Source organism: Triplophysa dalaica, chromosome 9 (genome assembly GCF_015846415.1).
Source record: "Triplophysa dalaica isolate WHDGS20190420 chromosome 9, ASM1584641v1, whole genome shotgun sequence".
NCBI classification, from domain to species: domain Eukaryota; kingdom Metazoa; phylum Chordata; class Actinopteri; order Cypriniformes; family Nemacheilidae; genus Triplophysa; species Triplophysa dalaica.
Genome location: NC_079550.1, coordinates 14,399,855 through 14,422,308, shown reverse-complemented (window position 1 = coordinate 14,422,308; position 22,454 = coordinate 14,399,855). Strand labels below are relative to the sequence as shown.

At 41.9% G+C, this 22,454-nt stretch overlaps 1 protein-coding gene across 3 annotated transcripts in view; it reads left to right on the top strand.

Moving 5' to 3' along the window:
* The window catches only part of pitpnm3 (PITPNM family member 3), an 89,248-nt gene extending 72,320 nt beyond the window's left edge, over positions 1 to 16,928 (top strand). For 2 of the 3 annotated variants that reach the window (XM_056757013.1, XM_056757011.1), the window contains exons 13-20: positions 5,230 to 5,346; positions 8,818 to 8,934; positions 9,766 to 9,914; positions 10,151 to 10,300; positions 10,667 to 10,850; positions 11,919 to 12,047; positions 12,144 to 12,523; positions 15,127 to 16,928. In XM_056757013.1, the coding sequence (XP_056612991.1) occupies positions 5,230 to 5,346; positions 8,818 to 8,934; positions 9,766 to 9,914; positions 10,151 to 10,300; positions 10,667 to 10,850; positions 11,919 to 12,047; positions 12,144 to 12,464 (1,167 nt within the window). In that variant the 3' untranslated portion in view covers positions 12,465 to 12,523; positions 15,127 to 16,928. Of the gene's footprint in view, positions 1 to 5,229; positions 5,347 to 8,817; positions 8,935 to 9,765; positions 9,915 to 10,150; positions 10,301 to 10,666; positions 10,851 to 11,918; positions 12,048 to 12,143; positions 12,524 to 13,537 lie in introns of all 3 variants that reach the window. The other variant, XM_056757012.1, reaches the window with a different exon arrangement.
* The last annotated feature ends 5,526 nt before the right edge of the window (positions 16,929 to 22,454 follow it).

The window sequence follows — 22,454 nt, the reverse complement described above, 5'->3', positions numbered from 1 at the left end:
CCCCTTCTCACGAGACTGGAGACTAACATCTCCCTTCCACACTGAAAGTGTATGTAGTCGCTATTGCCACTCATCACGACTCAGTCGGTGGAAAGTTTCTAGGGCAACACGACCTGGTCACCAGGTTCCTAAGCAGCGAGAGGGCGGAATCCGCCTCATCTCCGCTCCATACCCTCTTGGGACCCTAAGTGGTCCTGGGGAGCCTCAGGGCCCCCCAAAGAGCCCCTCGGAGGTTCCGATCTTCCTCATAGAGTAAGACGGCCCTCCTGACGGCGCTCACTTCCTTCAAGAGGGTAGGGGACCACCGAGCATCCTCCGTGTCCCTGGATTGCCTTAAACTCGGCCCTGGAAACTCTCACGTTATCTTGAGACCCAGGCCCGGATGCGTGCCCAAGAAGTTCCCACTACTCCCTCCGGGGCCAAGTGGTGAACTTGCAGGCGCTCCCCATAGGGGAGGAAGACCCAACCCGATTAGTGTTGTGTCCAGTACGTACTGGACCGCACGCAGAACTCTGAAGCTCTGACCAGCTCCGTGTCTGTTGGAGGACAGCAGAAGGGGAAGGCTGTCTCCAAACAGAGGCTGGCGCACTGAGTCGTGGACGCCGTTACGGCGGCATTCCGATCTCAGAATCTCCCATGCCCATTGACAGTGAGGGCTCACTCCACACGGAGTTTAGCCACCTCCTGGACACTGGCAGAAGCGCCTCTCTAGCAGACATCTGTAGAGCTGCGGGTTGGGCTATGCCCAAACACCTTCGCAAGGGTTAACAACCTTCGCGTAAACCCGGTGTCAGCCCACGTCCTGCGTGGCGACATGTAGGACTGGCATCCGGGGGGGCGTATGCCTGCGAAAGCACCTTTCCACCCTCTAACAGGTTGGGTCAGTGTGCTATTTACCTTTTCTTCTTACCCGAACACATCGCTAAGAAACTGGTACCTCACCAGCCTCCCTTCTTACCCAGACACTGGTTAAGAATAGGCATTCCATCCATCACCAAACAAGCACCCCCTGGGGGCTGGCTGGGCAGAGCAGCCTTCCCCCTTAGGCTGGGATACCATGTGAGCTATCACAGATAGCTCTAACCGGACCCAGTGCTACCGGACGTCTGTAACACCCCCTCCGTGGGCTGTTCCGTCTGATGTATCCTCATGAGAATGGTTCCCACTCCTGGTAACCCATGAGCTTCCCCAGGTGGGCCTCCACCTCGCGGTTAACTACTCAGTCCGCACGTTCCATGCGTTCTCCTCCAAGGACGAGACCATACCTATATCCACCATATTCCTCCCCACGGGTAGGAGGTGGCCTCTGTAGCGCTTCTCTGATTAAGAGTCGCGCTTACCCGGTGTAAACTGATCTGGACGGCCTCTCGCCTATAGAGAGCTAAGGCCCCGTCCGTGAAAGTTACCGGTCAGGGCTGTACCCATCTTTCTCCAAGAAAGCTCTGGAACCCCCCGACCACCACACTGGAAGGTTACAGTCTCACGAAAGCTTCGAGATGACCCGCCCAGGCTTGTTACCGTCGCTTCGCTAGAGATTGTGACGCGATACAGCGTTGTGGCGTTTTCCATAGGCAACCCCATCTGTCGTTCTCGACACAACGTCGAGAGACCGACAGAAAGGGAATGTCTTGGTTACGTATGTAACCTCAGTTCCCTGATGGAGGGAACGAGACGTTGTGTCCCTTATGCCACGAACACGTATCGTATTCTGCTGCAGTTTGAGAGGTCTCAGGCTCTTCAGAACAAAGGTAAGTGAATGCTGCACGCCGGCCTCCTTTTATACCGAATTTTCCGGGGGCGGAGCCCGGCATGCAAATTGCATTCGCCAAATTTCATTGGCCTTTTCTATAGTAGTCAGAGTTGATTGGTTCTCAAGGGCGAACCCCATCTGTCGTTCTCGACACAACGTCTCGTTCCCTCCATCAGGGAACTGAGGTAACATACGTAACCAAGACGTTTTGCACAAGAAATAACCACTTCCCATAATTTTGAAATATGTAATCGTCCTTTTTATTGTGCTTTTTAAAGGAAAAAACAAAGCAGTCATCTTAATGACGATTGCTTGTGTTATGCCAGAGGAATTAAATTAGTGTTAAGTGCCAGGACTGCACGACTTGACTTATCACATAAAGATTCTGGATGTTCATTTACTCACAACCTCTATCTGTCCTCAATCAAAAGTCTGGCTCCGTTTCTTTCTTTTGGCCTGCTCTTCCTGATATGATCCTATCTCTCCACTTCCTCCCAATCCTTCTTTTGTGCTATAAATTTAAATTCATGCAGAGCAGAAGAATATCTGCTCTAATATGCCCTTTAATTCATATCAGTCGTACCTCTGTCAGGAAACAAATAAATGTGACACATCCATTAAAAGGCTCTTTAGCCTCATTGTCAGAGACATTTTAAGATCAAATCCCTGATGTAGTTATCAATGCAGATGTACACAGGCCTCACGCTGGAGTGCCGTATTCAAAGGGCACCTTTTATTGCATTCATTCTTGAAAGGCAGCAGCACAAGAGGAGTCACTTTTGGAAAATATGTTTTGACCAAGCTATCAGTGATTCTGAATGCGGTTCCTTTAAAAATGTCTTTACCAACATGCCAGGTGTCTTTCAGTAGGCTATAATTTCAGTTTTATCTATTCAGTTGACATTGTAGGAAAATTGCCAATGTCATTTTTCCTGCTGTGGTAGTCAATGGTGGCCAAGAACTGTTTGGTTACAAGCATTCTCCCAAATGTCTTTCTCTGTGTTCATCACGACAAAGAAATGTATCCGGATTTGGGATGGTGAGTAAACCATGACAGAATTTTTATTTTGGGGTGAACTGTCCCTTTAATTTTTGTGAGCGCAAGTGCTCAAACCGGGGCGTATGTACTATGAGTTAGAGCCTCTACAGATAGTCCGCATGCTCGACAAACACCTTTATCTAGGAAACATTGATGTGATATAGCAAAATCCTGAAGTGCATCAGGCCTCACTTTCAGAAAACCCTCAACCCTTTTGAGTAATATGAAAGACGAATGAACACTATCCTCTTGATCCGCCTCATGTTACAGCAAGAAAGTCTCATATGCACCTGAATCCACAGAGTGAACAAGAGTGATGTGTTCAAATGTCACGGGTTATGAAATCCATCTACCATTCATCTGCGTGTTTCTCACAGCAGTGCTTTATACGGCAGCATGAAAACCGATCACAGAGATTTTCGCTGCATTTGAATTTTCACCTCGGGTTTATAAGACAATATGTTTTATGTGTTTATAGTCGCAAAAGTTATCGGTAGAATTGCACAGTCCTGTAAAACAGCAGCTTTCAAAGAATTACAGTATGTGTTTTTTTCTAGAGAGGTTTATCCTTCAGAAAGTGGCTTTTATTCTTAGCTTCCTTGGATGAAAAACGATTCCAGCTTGTCTTTTCAATCTTTTAAAGGTGATGTGTATACTTTTATGGGCTGTTTATACATGCCGAAGCAACTGTTAAAAGGCCATATTTCATCTTTTAGTTAAGTCCATCAAAAGTGTACTGTACATTTGTAGTAGAGTAGGCGAGGCGAGACCGTGGTTCGAGTCCGGTGAGTAATTGTGAATTAGCGCACACCGGCCTCGAATCACGTAGGAGATGGTAGCATATAAAAGGAACGAGCGACCGGACCGTCGAAGAGAGAGGACCGGGCCCGAACTTGTTTTACGTTTGTATTTATATTTATATTTGTTGTTTATGTTATTTCGCCGGCGGTCGTCCGTGAGGGGCCGCCGGCTGTTATTATTTATATTAAAATATTGTGTTTAATGTCTGCCGGTTCCCGCCTCCTTCCTTCCCTTTTATTGAGATATGTTACAGTGGTGCCGAAACCCGGGAGGAAGGAGAGACATGCTGTCGGAGAGTCCTCGCCGCCGAGTGGCCTCGCGGTGCCGGAGAGTTCGGGCAGCGCGGACGAAGGGTGTCCGCCAGTGGCTGCCCGAAGCGGTGGCTCTGGGAAACGGAAGTGCACAGTGCGGCCACCGTCAAACCTTCGGTGGAACGGCGACCTTTGCTGCCGCGCCCCTGGGTCGAGGTGGGGTGGCTTTCGTCCAAGCGGGAGCGGGGGAGTTGCCGCCGTCCGCCAGAGGCCGGAGCCTGCGTCCGTCACCCGAGGGGGAGGAGTAGGGGGCGTAAGCGCCGAGTGCGGCCACCGCCCGCCAGAGGCCGGAGCCTGCGTCCGTCCGCCCAAGGGGGCGGAGCAGGGGACGGGGAACCCGCCCCGACTCCCAGATTAAGGAGGAGCCACCGCCGGCCACCAGGGGGCGGACGGTCGAGCGGTCCACCGAAGCCCCAGGGCCTCCGCAAGGCACCGCGAAAGAGTACTCCGGCTGGTTGAGGAACAAGCGGCAGCATGTCAGGGAACCGGACTATAATTTTTTTTTTCCTCTCTCCCCTCTCTCTTTCCGGTCGCTCCGAGGGCTCCCGTCTCCATTGTCTCGTCTCGTCGCTGCATACCCCCCACCCCACCCCCCCCGAAGGAGGGGGAGGGAGCTTGCACAGTCGCGGGGGTACCCCCGGCCTGTCAGGGGTGATGGGGGTATGTAGTAGAGTAGGCGGGGCGAGACCGTGGTTCGAGTCCGGTGAGTAATTGTGAATTAGCGCACACCGGCCTCGAATCACATAGGAGATGGGAGCATAGTAAAGGAACGAGCGACCGGACCGTCGAAGAGAGAGGACCGGGCCCGAACTTGTTTTACGTTTGTATTTATATTTATATTTGTTGTTTATGTTATTTCGCCGGCGGTCGTCCGTGAGGGGCCGCCGGCTGTTATTATTTATATTAAAATTTTGTGTTTAATGTCTGCCGTTCCCGCCTCCTTCCTTCCCTTTTATTGAGATATGTTACAACATTATTAAAACATTAAGTTATTTGTTTGTGAGTCCTCACCAGCTGACACCAATATTGGCACAACCAATAATGTGTTTTGGGCAAAACTTATTTTTTGCATTATCTTATGATGCATTAGTGCTTGGACACTATCATTAGTATTCATTGTAATTTTGTTTGGTGTATATTGTAAGAAACACCCACTTCATCTAATCATTTTCTTATTTTTTTGTGATTTGTTCATGTGAAGCTGCTTTGAAACAATGCACCATTGCAAAAAGTGCTATATAAATAAATGTGAATTTAATTAAGACTTTAAAATGACTTACAGTGCCGCAATGTAAGAATAGTGATATTTATACATGATTGTTTGTCAGGTGATGCACTGTGACTTTGTGAAAACCCAAGAGAAGTACAACACTGACTCCGCCCCCTTCTCACCTTCGAGTTCGAGAGAGAAGTGGCTACGCAGACGCACACACGTCAAGCTTAGGGTGAGCACATCGCATACACCCACACACAATTTTGCATGCATGTTTATTAAACAGGAAGTTTGGAAGGAACATTTCCTATTCAACAAGCCGTTACATCACAGCGATTTATCTCATCGCTAGTCATTGGCAGGGGGTTTTGGCATCTTCATTCTAGAGAGCTTTTGATTGGAAGAAAAAGTCCGTGCCATGAATGATGAGTCATCATAAACGTCGCTCTATTTTCCCAGATTAATATGACTGTACATTTTAGACGGATGTATCAGTTGAAGGTTAATTTTGTTGATGTCTAGGAGTACACTAGGAAATAGATGAAGCTAATAGACAATTTAATGTTAATGATGACATTTCAGTCATTATTTGTAGCTCTCTGTGCATGAGATTTGCTCACTAATGTTAGCCATCAGTGTGATACAAGATAGCATCTCAACAGACTCACGCACACACATCAGTCAAGCAAAAGTGTGGATTGCAGAAGAGACCTGACATTGTAGAGGAACTAAAAATATCCCGCTCTGCCAGGGCTTTGAGTTTTTCACATGAGCCACAATAGCTCAGCATGTGTGGGCAGAAACCTGCTCTTTATTAAAATAACCATCGTGTTTGACCTTGATTCACTGCTTAGTCACAGCAACACAATTAGCTAAAGGTGCAGCTAAAATCTGCCTGTGCAGGTTTATTTCAGCGCTCACTTTATAAAAAACCCAATGATGAAGAAAAACTGTGCCCTGTCCTTCATCGAAGTTAAGTATAGCCCACCTTGAAACACTTCAGTGTGGCCATCGCTGCCTTCTCTTTTAAGAGCGAATGGTATTTTCATCAGCCGACACCTTGATGTTAAAATCAAAGTTATTTCTTGTGCATGTGGAGCCGCTTTGAATGCGCTGATGGCCTTAGAAGCGTTTGATCAGAGTGCTTGCAAGCCTTTTAAATCAAAGGCGGTTTCATTCACATGTGTTTTCCAAAGACTCCGTTCACTCAATGGACTTTTTCAGACTCAATGTATATATATACATTTACAGTATATAGTTTGGAATGCACTTATGTTCCCTGAAAATTATATTTAAATTATTTCTCTTGTCCTCTAAAGTTCATTTGACAACGTCAGATGTGAAAATGGTGGTTTTTCTCTGACATCGTGTCTCTACAGGACGCGACCGACGCAACGCGACTTGGCAACCTGCTTGTTCTTAATGGGTTTGTCACGCTGTGCCGAATCCAGTATGGACTAAATAAAAAAATATATTGGGTTCTTATGTCTTTACGTCGTGTCGCGCCTGTCACGTCAGGTGGAGACACGGTAAAGGTAAGGGTGCTTCCAAATATTGCTTCCTTAACTCTTTCACAGCCATTAACAAGTTATCTCGTCATTTAAAAAAAAACGCTTCCCCGCCAAAAACGAGTTTTTACGGCAATCAGTGTTTGTACTGTTGTACAGCAGGTGGCGCTATTACACACCTTTGGGAAAAAGTACAGAATCCAAGAACCTAGAACGTATATGTTTTAGCGGTGTGTAAGCTGGGCGAAATCTTTGACAAAAAAACGTTAATTATCTCCGCTGTTTAATCAAAGTGATGCATTTTTGAAGAAACCTACCCACATCTAAGGAGTGATAAAAAAAGAACAAATGAAGATAGAAGAATACAGTTTTGTTTAAAAGCTGAGACTCTATTCTTTCATTTGACATATTGTTTGTCCATATATTCTTTACAGAAAATTTACTGTGAGCCATTAAAGTTGGGTGAAAATGTAAAAAAGCGCTGGCGTAGGCTGGCAACTTTTTTTTAAATGGCTGGCAGCGAATGAGTTAAAAGCATTCCAATAGTCGTTCATGAGAATCATTTAGAATATTCAGAACCATAACTAGATACGCCATGATTCTTGTGTGATTTTCTTAATCTGCAAAAGCACATTGGTGGCTAAAAGTGATGTCTGGGGTGGCAATATTGGGTTTAATGCCCCCTTATGTTAAATAAAACAGTATGAAATGGACAAAACACTTTAAAGGTATTCTTCACTTAAATTTATTGGCAAACCACTGCTTATCAGAAAATACATGGGAAAAAAATGACAATTTTTAAACTACAATATCTGTTTATTTCAACGTCTTTTTATTTCTTTATGCATCAATAATCAAATATTTGATAAAAGAGCAGAAATGTAAATGGTCCAAAGTTGGAGATCACTTTTGGCCACCAATCAAACCACAGGTTTGCTGTATCTCACCCATTAACAATTATCTGCCCCTGTGGTTTGTTCTATTATAGCATGGGTTTGCTCCATCCCACGGTCATCCATGCTTTTATTACACAGCATCGTGCTTCTGTGTATGGAGCGGTGTTGTGGAATGCCACAGCGCACACTTGCATGAGCGACATTTCTCTCCACCTGTCATCTGGTACATTCTCCTGGCTGTGATCTGTCATAGCCGATGAATATCTGTGGATCCACTCAGGTGTGCAGCTGTGCGCTGTCAATGCACAAATGGCAGTGCACTGCGTCCTGCCCGTGCGTGGGTACGTGCGCTTGTTTGGAAGCCCGTCATGTGACAGTCATGTATGGTCTCACGCCAGGATGAGTTATTGACTGACTTAATCAATATGCAAATCACTGCAAACTGGGAAATGTTTAACTGCTTCATTAAATGACAAATCTACGCAATCAAGCGAATTTGTTTGTGTGCGCAAATGATTTATGGGGCTGCACAGCTATGGATGGGTTTTCCTACGCTGCTATGCTAACATGATAGCAGGACATTAACAATGTCAAAGCACTTAGCACCTCAGCAGTGACAAAGCGAACGGAAGCAAACGTGAGTTTTAGAAGACGTGAAGTGACATGATGGATTTTTGGTGATGCAAAGGTAACTGTTACGAATCCTTACAGGATAAGACCTAACCCAGTTCAGATAAACCAGAGTATCCTGTTAGATTTCTTCACCGTAGTAGATTGTATGAGAGAGACTTATACAAGTTGGGTTTATGGGATAATTCTTTTTACATTCAAGCTCTCTGAACCCTTAGGGTTTTATCTTTCTGCATTTGTCTGCTCGCTTCGCCGGCATGAAGGTGACTTTGGGAAGTTATTCTCAGAATTTGCATAGCTCTGTGTCGAGGTTGCTTTAATTTCCCATTAAAGTTCAGCTGTCTCAGCAGGTACCGTGGAGTTTATCTTCGCCGGGCTCTCGGTGTCCAACACCTATGTCACTTAAATGAAATGTACTGGATGTCTAAAGCGTTTGAGTGTGACACCCTCTTTTGGATGGACTTTGTACTGCATATGTATAAAACCGCCCCCTCCCCCTCTTTCTCATTTTTCACCTGTCAGATATGAAGCATAGTGTTATTATCTGTGTCATGCGCCCACGTTCCATTTCTCACCATAATGTAATTTACATTATATCAATATTTTTGTACCAGATGCTTATGTGGCAGGAGAATGATAGAAAATCGAATTCCGTATTTCTATCTGCAGAATGTCACAGCCAACCACAGAGTTAATGATGTCATCACGACCGAGGATGGGCCCCAGACTCTGGTTGGTCGCTTTATGTATGGTCCCCTTGATATGGTTTCTCTAACTGGTGAAAAGGTAAGAGAGTTGTACACACACACACACACACACACACTTATTAAAACACGCATTAAAACATGATATGTGTTTTTAAGATATCTTAAAGATATCAAATAAGCCATACTTTGCTACTTGAAATCATTAGTATAGTGTAGTGTGTACATAGACATGCTGTGTGGAAAAAAACTCTTGAACTTGTCAAGGTGTTATATTTACACTGTCAGTAATGTGTTATGATAATAATTCAGTATGTTTATGTTTACATATGTGTGATGTTACTTAGTAGACCTGCATGTGTTGAATATTATTTAAAATTACAATAAAGAGAAAACCCATAATTTCTGTTTTAAATATCCAGACTGTTTACTGAAAGGTCCAGTGTATGATTCTAGCGGCATCTAGCGGTGAGGTTGTGAATTGCAACCAATGGCTAACTCCATCCCTCCCTTTCAAAGCACTACGGTGGCTGACACAGAACTAAGATGTTGTCACGTTTTTGCCTGCCGAAGGAGATAACGTATTTATAAAACATGCTCTTTAGAGCAGTTAGAGCAGCTTCTGTAGAAACAGCATGGTGAATTCCATGTAAGGGGACCCGCGGTGTATGTAGATAAAAAAAGCTCATTCTAGTGTAATAAAAACATAACACTTCATTATATTATGTCTTTATACACCTCTGAAGACATAGTTATGTATATTATATTGCATTTCTGTCAATACATCCTCCAAAAATTGACACACTGGACCTTTGAATATTTAGAGTACTACTACTTAATAACGATATTCATAATAAAGGATTCCTGTTATCGTGGCAACATTAGTTATCCTCCTCTTTACTCTCTCTGTCAGGTGGATGTGTTTGTAATGACCCAGCCACAGTCAGGTCGCTGGGAAAATTTTGACACTGAGGTCACCAACAGCAGTGGCAGGGTGACCTACACCATCCCCAAGACCAAAAAGCTGGTGCTGGGAGTCTATCCTATCAAAATGGTCGTCAAGTAAGTCGAAGACCAAGGGGGCTTTATTCTGGGTCCCTGAAGATTACTCGTAATGTATCCAAAACGGCCGCTCTCAGCAGGGATCATTTGTGAGGATACCAAAGCGAGTTCAATTGGCACTCATAAAACTCCCACCCTCAGGGCTAAAGGAGAACAACTCTGTGATAACCTGATCTCGGGCCACGTGCTGCATCTTCAGCTTCATCAAGAGCTAAATCTTCCCTTTTTTCCCACAGGGGAGACCAGACTAGCGCAGAGGCTTTTCTGACGGTTTTGCCGCGGGGAATGGAGTGTGTCGTCTTTAGCATCGACGGTTCGTTCGCAGCTAGCGTCTCCATTATGGGCAGTGACCCTAAAGTGCGACCTGGAGCCGTGGATGTGGTCAGGTAACAGATTCTCAGCGTGGCTTTGTTTATTCGTGTGTGTGTGTGTTTTTCTGTGAGATGGAGAGAATCTCTTGATACAATAGCAATATTGAAAAGAACCGCTCTGCCAGTGAAGCACAATTGGATTTCATTTAATAGAGCGATAGCAAAATGCTGATATCACATATCAGATGGGCTTTAGTATTCACAAATGGAAAATCTTGGGAGGTTTCCCAGACTGTCCTTGGGCAAATTTACCGGCCTGTCGATTGCAATCTGTTGTTGGAGGATTGGGCGGAATCGGTATCTGAAAATCGGTCCCCAAATGTTTCTCACCAAGCATCATAAGATTGTACAGTGGTTAAATTATTAGTATTTTGTGTGTAGACACTGGCAGGACCTGGGATACCTGATCATTTACATCACCGGCCGTCCGGACATGCAGAAGCAGAGGGTGGTCTCCTGGCTTTCTCAACACAACTTCCCACAGGGAATGATCTTCTTTTCGGAGGGGCTGGTGCACGACCCACTTCGTCAGAAAGCCATCTTCCTTAGGAATCTGGTGCAAGAGGTATATCCCATCTCACAGGGTTATATGTTTTATGTTTAATTCACATACAGCGGGGTCCAAAACCTGGAGACCACTTGTGGAAATGATTCTATTTACCATTGTTTTCGTTAGCATTTTACATAGGTTCACAATATACCTGTTGTTAACAACAACAGTGAAAAAACGTGATTATCATTATCAAGTTAATACAACACATGATAATTTAATTAATAATTCAGCACGAATTAAAATCGTGACTTAATAGCCACAGTGGTTACAAAGTTTCTCTCTCTGCCGCCTTACATTCATATTTGGACTTTAAACGTCCTGTTTATGAAATTTTGCGGCATCTAGTGGTGAGATTGCAAATTGCAGCCTACGGCTCACTCCCCCCTCACTTTAAAAACATTACAGCGTCTGAAAGAGGACTTAGAGGTCGTCATGTTTTCACTTCTTTGCCAAAGGAGATAACATAATTACGAAACGTGTTCTGTAGAGCAGTTTGTCCATTTGAGAACACTGTAGAAACAACATTACGAATACAATTTAAAGGGACCCGCAGTGTATGTAGATAGAAAGAGCTCATAAGATATTAAAATCAAAACTATGTCTTGAGAGATGTATAAAGACCTTACATAATTAAGCATTATGTATATAATATTGCATTTCTGTCCAAAAAACTACTACTTGGACCTTGAATTCATTGCCAAAATAGAGAATACACAAACAAAGAAAGTGAAAGATAAATTGGACTGATATGATTATTTATTTCACTAGATATCATGATAATATTGTAATTTGGAATTCACTCTGATAATCGGGTTGTGAAACTCTGATAGCGTAACAGTTGTAATTTCATAGCTGGAATGCAATTTTGTTTTAGTTTTAAATTGTTGAGATTAGATTTTGTTGTGCTTTATAGAAGACTTTATAACCCACATTGCCATTTTGACATTTTTTGTTCCTTACTAGTGCTTCTCGTTCTCCATTTCTATCACGCTAACATTCTTTCTCACACAAGAGTACTCACGTTCTCATATCATAACCTCGGGCTGTCTCTCACACTTTGCCGTTTTCTCATGTCGGCAGTGTCACATTAAAATCAACTGCGCCTACGGCTCCATGAAGGACATTTCCGTCTACAGCATGCTGGGCCTCAGCCCCAACCAGATATATATCGTGGGACGGCCATCGAAAAAATACCAGAACCAGTGCCAGGTGAACTTGAGTTAAATTCATCTCTGACTTTCATTTTTCTTACGTTGATATTATTGTCTTTATATCTGATCTCATCTTCTTTCTATGATCCCACAGTTCCTTAGCGAAGGCTATGCTGTGCACCTCTCCTCCCTGCAGTTCAGCCACAGAGCCCGACCCAAGAAGACCTCCTCGGTGCGGATGGTGCTGCGAAAGGGCTCCTTTGGTCTGTCCGCCAAACCGGACTTCCTGTGCAAGCGCACGCACCTCCGTCGCACCATGTCTGTCCAGCAGCCTGACCCTCCCATGACGGCCAACCCTAAACCGGAGCGAGCTCAGAGCCAACCCGAGTCGGACAAGGATCCCGGGGGCGGAGGGGGAGTGGGTCATGGCGTGTGGGCGCGGGGGTCCATGCACCGTGGCGACACTACTCCCTGACCAAGGAGAAGCATAATGGAAAGAGGAGAGCTGGAAACGACTTGGTGGACAGAAACCAGGTGAGATTTAGTTTATTCTATTTCCTGTCATTACATCATTTGATGAATTACTGCTGCTATTATCCCCAGAAAATGTAGACAGACATGTATAAATCAAAATCAGTTTACAACATGCTCTTCTCAGGTGGAACTAATACAGAATTAATTGAGAAAAGCAAACGGCATTTACTTTTGTGAATACTGTGTGTTTTATAATTCCATTTGCATAGAATTGCAATTGTTCTTGCAATAATTTCATTTAAATGCTCCAGAAATAGCTTTATTTCACTGTATATTTGTGCTGAGGTGGTCCAACACTTTAATGATCTCTATTTTGTAAGATACGGCAGGTCTGTATTTCAGATTTGAATTCAATTTAAATTTCAAATGAAGAGACCCCGTCGAGCACAAATCTAATATTCTCACCGCTAGTCCAGCACATCACAACTCTGGCTGCAGTAAAATATACTTAAATTGGATCTCAGCATCGCCGAATTCACAAACCCAAATTTATATTCAGACCCCAGAAAGACCTCTGTGTATTGTTCGAGCTGCCTGAGTGATTTAGGGGTTTTGTTCTGTCAAATATCAAAAAGTTATAAGAGACGGTATTAGTAGCGAGAAATCCGTCTGAACCCTCTGGTTAAATCAGGGTACCCCCCAAGTGCAGGATCATTTATAATCAGCGCTGTAGAATTGGCTTTGGGATTATTAATAGAGACCCGGCCTCCCACCAAAACCGCCACTTAAATCTGAATGCAAATGTGCAATTGAGGGGCTCCGCAGCTGGGCCCAATGATCCACGAATAGAGTGTCCGGACATGCCTCAAATCCAGCTCTTTCCCATCGGCAAATATTGTTTGCCTGATAACAAAGACGCCCAACGCAGCCCGCTAGGTTCTTCAGGAAACTGCTTATACTTTGCTCAAATGGTTATTGTAATGAAATGGATGTTTTTGTGGGTGTTTATTCCAGTGCGACTGCTGTGTGAAGCATTCTTTAATTCACAACTTCTCCTTTTTCTCGACTCCACAGCATTTTTGCATCCTTTCCGGCCTCTGCTGATGTTTGACTACATGAGACAATGATGTAAAATAAACTGCTCAACAAAGGGCCTGCTCTGCAGGGATCTGTTATGGATCTAACGTTGCGTGAATCCTGACTCAATGCACGAGCTCTCTGTTTGAACACCGGGAACACAAGAGAATTTATGATATTGTTACTGAAATTATTTTCATGAGGTTTTTTTCAACCAATTCTGATGCTCTGGAGATGTAAACATTGTATCTATTATGAACTTCTAATCTCAGCCTCATTTGGCTAACGGTTCATTCACAGACCCTCAGATGGATATAGAGCTTGTCAATCGACGTCACGCCGTGTTGAAAGTTCCACAATGTTGGGAGCCAGGCTGCTATTGCGTATTGACTATTTTGTTTTATTAAAGGGGTGATTCGCCGGAAATACGTGTTTTTCTTTGTCTCTGGTGTGTTATAAGTTGCCCATGCATGTATTAGACACGTAAAATTGCTAAATTTAAGTGTCGGAACAAAAGATGTATTTTATCTAGAAGCAAATGCTCACCCTGACCTGCCTGAAGCGCTTTGTGTAACAACACCCCGGTGAATCTACGTCAGTTCGTTACACGATTTGACTTAGACCGCCCAAATCTAAACGCAAGTAAGGTTGGTGGTCTTGTAAATCTCATTGTACCGTGCAGTATTCGAACAATCACTACGCACTAGTGAACTGGCCAATCATAGCACACCTCGCTTTTTAAAATTATAGCGCGTTTCAGAGAGGCGGAGCAAAGAGGAGATACAAACATGCGTGCTATGTGGAAAATACAGCGTTTTTTTACCTTAAATTGTGTATACACATTGTATTACATCTAAAGCAAACAATAAGCCACGTTTTAGCCACGTCAAATAACCCCATTAAGTAATATAACTATGGTAGGTCGGTCTTGCTGTATTAAAAACTACAATACAATTACGCGGAGTCGTTCTTGAAAAGGCCCTGGTAGTTTCACTTTCGATGTCTCCATATGTCAAACAAAACAAGTTACGGTACATATCAAAACCATAATAACAGCGGAGTATGAGCCTCCCAAGATGCCGGAACAGCCGGCGGAACTGCTTCATAAAACGAAGGGGCGTGACGTCATCTTCACATTCTCTATCTGAAATGTCTGCTTGTTTACATTGCACCAAGCTGATGTAGTGAGCACTTTTGAGGAAGAGTTTTTCAGATGCACTTATGGTAAACTACAGTAGAAAGTCTTGTAGAAACTATATTTCCACAAGCAGAAATTGTATTTTGAATGTTGTTTTCCGACTATGGAAAACCCTGTACATTAGATGGAAATATTGAATCCAGTCTAAAGGCATTTTTCACTCTTCATCCTGTTTACCAACGACTGCAATGCCAACTGTCAGTCAGGTGGTCTTATCCTATTTTGGGGCACAATTTAAGGTGTCTCACATTCCCTCAAGAGGAAAAAGATATCCGATCAAGTTTTCTCTGAGCAATACACGAGCACTACACAGGACAGTGAGGAACCTGCTGATGAGACAGGCGCTGATGCTGACTCCTGCAATAATCCCTCTGTTGTAATTTTCCAGGCATTTTTCTGCTCTCTGGACGGCTGTCAGCAGGCCGCTTGTGACCAGACGGACTTGCAAACTGTACATTAACCTTTTGTGCAGTGTGGCGACCTCACGTCAACTTTGTTACCACTGCTTCTGTTCACCCACAACAGAACCTGACAGAAACGGCCCTGTCCTGAAACGCCACCGCACCTGAACTCCGCCCCGGCTCCCGTCACGGTTCACAGGTCTCAAATACGCTGACTGTAACTTCAGAATATTTATAACCGTCAATGGTTTTACTTGTGCCTCGAGTATGTTTGATGTATTTGCTTGTGGCGATAGCTGACTGCAAAAATACTGCAACGTTTTTGTCTTGTTTACTAATAAAAAAAATCTAAAAATCCTTAAAGGGATAGTGCACCCAAAAATTATTATTCTGTCATCATTTACTCGCCCTCTTGTCATTTCAAACCTCTAATGACTTTCTTTTGAAGAAAGTCACTTCTATTGTATGGACACAAAACCAGTGCAAGGGAATGGGGCCAACAACATTCTTCAAAGTATCTTCTTTTGTGCTCTGCAGAAGAAAGTAAGTCATACCGGTTTGAAATGACATGAGGATGAGTAACTAAATGATGATCGAATTTTCATTTTGGGGTGAACTATCACTTTAAAACATGATCAGTTTATTTGAGAGGAAAAAATGCAGCGTTTTCTCTTGAGACAAATCTCATATGCAATTTACCCACTCAAGTAAATGTTTTAAGGGTTTATTTTCTGGGACACACTGTAAAAATAATGCTTTCTCTCCATTTCCTCTTTATAGACCAAATAATTGTTTTAAGTTTGTATTGTATTGTATAGTAAATGTGCTTGTCAAGTATGCCGTCTTGTTACATTAAACAGTTTAGCGGTATGACGACAGACCCTGATATTGTTTACATGTTACTCTATCTGACAGAGTGCACACTAGGGTCTTGTTGAAGTACCTACTATATTAGTATCTTATACTTTTAATCTTTGTGTTACAATAAACATATGGACTATCTGGCACTATGATATACTGGTTGTCTCACAGTGCTGTATTTAAATCACAATGACACTGTCTGTAGTTCTTGTAATGTCATGTTTTCCTTTTCTAGTTGCTGACTTTTGGTATTTTGTATTGGGCTGTCTATTGAAAATTGTCATTCGACAACAAAAGTATTTATGGAATTGTATTCTTGTATATTTAACTGTAAATGTTTATAGTACTCTTAAGATTGTGTGAAAGTGGTTAGGCATGAGTGTCCGTGTGAGGCTGTATTTATACATAAATATGCATATTTCAAAAGGGGAGTGTACGTTTGGAGAGCTTTTCTATTCAATGTATATATTTGTAATGCAGAGATCGTGCTAGTGGCCTTTGGTTTCCCCACAAGGATCCTCTGACGTTTAAAGTTATAAACTGAGCCTGTAATTTGTGTCACGACCATGGAGATTTTATACAGTAGGCAGACTCTATTTTTATTCTTTTGTGTGTGTGATCATTTAAACAATGTCGAGCAGTGTTGAAGTCATTGCTGAATTGACAATACGCATATAACCTTACCAATATGTATATTCATTTGTCTTATACAGTATCTATACTCTCAGATGTGATCAAGTATTTGTATTTTCACAATGTTGTCAAATGTATGGTATTCGTATTGAAACGTTGTGCAAGACACAACTGTGCCAATGGCAAACAAAACCATTTGGTCTATTTTAGTGGCTGTGTTTTGTTGGACCTGTATACCGAGCTGTCGAAACAAATATATTTCATTCGCACTTCAATAAACCAGCTAGTAACTCAACGTTTAAAGCTTGTCTGATATATTTGTGTAAACTTTAGCTCTCTGGTTAGACAACGGCTTTTGGGAAAATCGACGTATAAATAAAAAAGGAGAAAAATGTGTGTGCGTGACCTTTTCTCCGACCGATCTGAAAGGTGAGTACAGCTCTATATTCTTTCACACTGTAAGGGAAGGCAGCTCATTTTAATTAATCTGTCAGACTTTAGATAAACTCTTATTCATCTGTATGCAAATGCAAAGCTAATCGTCCTCTGTGATCGCTGTTCTGCTGTGTAAATGCTGTTTGAGTGATTCCACTCTGCTCCACCTCCCTTATATTTAGCAATTTCAAGAACTCCACCACTCAATTGTATGCGTCACAGTGTTGAGTAGTCTAAACCGAACAAGAATTACATTCGTTTAACATCCGAATAACATTCACTTTTACCTTATGCCTCAAGGGACACTTTCCCCTCAAAGGATATTGATGGCGAGTCAGTTGAACAAATGCTCTGGGTAGCTGTCACTGTTAATGCATGTACCCTTCTCTCTGTGTGCTCTGGAAATGGCTCTTTAATCACAGTTCACACGCTTTAACTGATGAATGTTCTAGACATGCGCTGAAAATGTGTGAACATGTTATTAGGATTATTGACGAGCCCCCTCCCCGTCATCTATCGCTCTCAGCATGCCACCCAGTAAATCTTTTTTTAACATGTTATTTAAACATGCCACTTAACATACACTGTCTTTAGTATATCGTATAATATATATCAATAGTATATAGTAGATAATTGCTTGTTTAAAGCCACATTAATTGTTGAATCTTTTCCAAAGAACTGTATGTTATTGGCATCACTATGTAACTTCATGAAGAAAACCTTCTGAGCAGGGCTGGACTGGGAAGACAAATAAGTCCTGGCTTTTTTGGCCCGCATCCGCCCTTCACCAATTCTGTCGACGGGGGGCGGGTTGGTGGATGTGTGGTGCATGCTCGGGTATGTCGATTGGGGGGGCATGCATATGTGTCTTCTGCATTTGCGTTGCATGCATTGCATTTATAATACGTCCGTCTGAGCAGCCCAAGCCTCCCCTCCGTCCCCATACGTTACCGCATTTGAGCTCTCACAAAAGAGCATAAAATAGCTTTGACTCGGTGGATTTAATAATGAATAATTACACATTAGTCTCTTTCTTGTCAGATGGATTGGTCCCAGAACAGCACCATAATTTACTTGCTGTGTTTTTCTATCTCTTTTATAAAAGGCAATGAAATACTCTATATAGTATAGATGTGATTCCAGTGAAGAGGCCCTGAAGAGCACTTCCACTGCTCTTTTAATATTGAACATGAATGAACCAACATTCCATTTCTTTTTTTAGGCACACAAATGTTGTAATATTGTACTTTACAGTTTATGGTTCAGTCACTTTCAGAACTGTTTCGTGAAGAGTAGAGTTTAACTGACAAGCCGAGCAGCCAATAGTCATATCCTGCTACACAACATTCTTCAGCTGCAGGGTCAACACTACAAACCCCCGAGGGATTCGCTTTCCAGTCACTGTTGTTCAAGGGAAAGTCATGTGCACTGTCTTTAGTAGCTGCTATGAAGGCACTGTGGAAATGTTCACTAACTGTTATTATTGTCTAGAAAGTATTATTTTGTGGCTCATTCATAGTAGGGGTGGGCCGATACAAGTTTTTCCTTTACAGATCCGATACCTGAATTGTAAGCATCGGCAGATCCCGACCCGGCTAGTACTGCTTTTTCCCCGATCAGTGTTGAATTGCATGTGTTTTATTGTATTGAACAAAACCATAACATATTTATGAAAGTAAAAGTGAAAATACTTCACTACTGTACATCTCTGCTCTAATGTAAAGAGGCACAAAGGGCCCATGCCCATCCCGGGTGGAGAATGATGTGCTTAATGGATTACCGATCACAGCCTTCTATTTATCATGTAGAATTATTTATTTAACAATTTAAAAAAGTGCATATTACCTAATGAATTAAGACATAAAAGGAATCATAAATTGACAACATTGACAAAAAAATTCATCTCCCCTTTTAGAAAGAAAACATAAATGATAGCAGATGTAGAGAATAACATAGCTTTCCTGTTTAATCATTATAAAGACAGTTCCATGTCTGCATTTGTGATGATTGACACACTAGTAACAGCAACGTTCTGGCGTCTCACAGCTGTAACAATATAACCAGTCACTATGCTGTGTGGCGTCATTGTGTGCACCACACTGAACATGGACAAGAGAAAACAAACGATAGAGTTGTCTGAGGAGCTCAGAATGAAAATAATAGACAAGGATGCTAAAGGTAAAGGCTACAAGACCATCTCCAAGCAGCTCTCTGTTCCTGTGACAACAGTTGCAAATATTATTAAGAAGTTAACGGTCTATGGAATTGTTGCCAACCTCCCTGGGTGCTAAAATTCACATTGACAAGTCATAATCCTTCTGGGAGAATGTCCTTTGGTCGGATGAGTCAAACTGGAGCTTTTTGGCAAATCACATCAGTTCTGTGTTCATAGACAAAAAAATCAAGCTTTCAGAGAAGTGAACACCACACCTACCTTCGGACTGATTTTGCCAAGTGGTTGATAACATATTTTATTTTATAAATAAACCTAAACCCACACCACACCCCAACCCTTACCATAACTTGCTCCTAACATCTGAGGGAGATAAGTGAAAAACAATGGTCTAGAAGCACTTGGTTGGAAGATAACACCTAAATGCTGTAAACTTATTTATGATATCTGATTGGTTGATTTAAATGTTGTCCCAGGGTCAACATGATGTTGTCCTAAGGATATCAACCACTTGGCAAAAACAGAAGAGCCCCACACCTATAGTGAAACATAGAGGAGGCTCGGTTATGTTATGAAGCTGCATTGCTGCATCTGGCACTGGGTGCCTGGAATAAAAACTTAAGTCTATCAAGGCATTCTGGAGCGAAACATACTTCCCAGTGTCAGAAAGCTCTGTTTGAGTCGCAGGTCATGGGTCCTCCAAGAGGATAACAGGATAAAACACACAGCTAATATCACCCATGAAAGGATAAGAACAAAACATTGTACTATTTTGAAGTGGCCTTCTATGAGTCCTAATCTGAATCCTATCGAACATCTATGGAAAGAGCTGAAACTTGCAGTCTGGAGAAGGCACCCATCAAACCAAACATCAGGAAGAGTAGGCCAAACTGTTAACAGGTGCAGAAGTCTCATTGAGAACTACAGAAAACGTTTGCTTGCAGTGGTTGCCAGTGGTCCCATCATTTTTGTCCATGACGTTTTCATTTGTTTACAATATTATAATGAATAAAAAATCAAAAGCGAAGTCTGATTTCTATTTAATATGGAATAAACAATGGTCGATGCCAATTACTTTTGTCCGTTTCAAGTTATTTCAGAGAAAATTTTGCATTTTTTGTGGAGGGGAACGTGTTTTTGTTGAGCACGTCTGTGTGAGCTAATTTAAAGTAATATTTGTTAATTTAGTCTTGCCTGATAATTTCATTCAGAAGGGATAAACAAAATAAAACTACAAAAAGCCCTTTTGCACTGGCACAATCCTTTCTCTTGGGTCAATTTTCAAGCTTCCTGAACCGGTTTCCAAAGTCCCTGACAACATCACTGCCTGGGTTAACCTCACAAAGAACTTTGTCCTATGGGTTTAGCTAATTAACAGAATCACGCAAAGCATGTCATCCCCATCAATCCATTTTCATGTGTTTTTCACATGTCATGCTGTTTTAAGCATATACTGTAAGCAATTTAGAAAGACAATAACATCTCACACTGTGTATCTGTGTGACCAGATAAGAAGCAAGGAGGTTTAAAACTATTATACATTTTTGAACTGTCCAATAATCACCTGAAAATTTACAATTCACTCATCATCCGTATCTCTCAAAGGAGCATTGATTTTGAATCTATAAGGACCCAAAAGAGATGACGTGTTTTTGTATGCCAACCTGGAAGTTGGTGGCGCTCAGGTTCCCTTGATCCTAAAAGAGCCTATGCTCTTTTCCCATAGACTTTTTAAAAATCGCAAAAAATAAGCTCTGTGTTTAACAAATGTTTATGACACTTTTTCTCCATCAAGATAATGTTTACAAGTTGACACCATATTTGTTACTTTTGAAGCCGAAATACAGTCGGCAGAAGTAAAAAGCTGACACAATGCTATCAACAGACTACAGTTAAGGTCGCTCTAAATCAACGTGACCACCACTAGGCCTCCGACAAGTCTTTCAAACTTTATTAAAAATGTGTTCCCTGCTGAGTTAATACTACATGAATGAATCCACAACTACGTTTTAAAAGAATTGTGCCCATGTTGCATTATTTGTGATCTTTATATGCGCGATGACGCCAAAGGAAGTAGTCACTTTTAGCGACGTGTTAGCAACCGCCGTTTTTAAGACACAATATGGCTTTAAAAAAATCACAAGCGAGTTATATATTTGTGTTTTATGTCATAGAATAAAACGTGAAAATATTTAGAAGTTTTGTTTACCACAGACCTTATTTCGGGCGATTTAACAAAAAAACATTAAAAAAAAACATTGACATTGGAACATGGAACCGGAAATCCTAAAATGCTAACTCGCCTCTGGGTTTTGCATACAGAAATAGGTCATCTCCGAGCCTCCCTATTTGTCACCTGAAACAATTGTGCAATGACATGCTCAAAAGTCATATGCACTACATAAAAGAATTACACATCTGTTTAGAAAATGACAATTCACATTAAAAATGTAAATACAGAACATATCATCCTTGCATTTCTCTGTGTTCACAAAAGATGAAACGGTTTACAAAATCTAATCAGAATTTGAATTTAGTCCATTTTTCCAGTTTTCATCCATTTGGAATCTGTACAATCTCTCTCCACTTTCTCAGTCATTCTGGAAAGTCACAAACCGTAATTCCCTAGTTAGCAAAATTGAAAATTGTAGATATTTTAAGTACCTGAGTTGTTAAGCATAATCTTTAAGACCTTCAGGCATCTTATCTTTTGCCTTTCTTATGATGAACTCATTCCAATATCCTTTTATTATTGTTCTTTCCCGAACCACACATGATCTAAAATTTTCACGCCTTTCGTTGACAATTCAAATACTTCATTGACATGCTCATACATTCAAAACAACTTACTTAAACCTTTTGTTTAAGCAGAACTTTTAATTTCTTAAATTTCACCAGTATCCATGTCAGTATAACAAGCCTAAAGAATCTCGAATGCATGAACAGGACACAATGTTTATTTTTCCTTCTCAGCCTTATGTTTTCCTTTCATTATTAGCTTGTTATTTTCCGAGTTTAGTCTGTTCAAACCCTCACATCTGCGCACCAGGGCATCTGCGTTTACCTAAAGTACATAACTTCTCTTTCCCGTTATGGTTGTCTTTGTCTGTTATTGTAATTTCCCATTTACTTAATTTAGACAAGGTAACAAAAGTAAAAAAGAAAAGAAACCAGCCTGATGTAATTTTATTCCTGATGTCATTAGGATCTTTC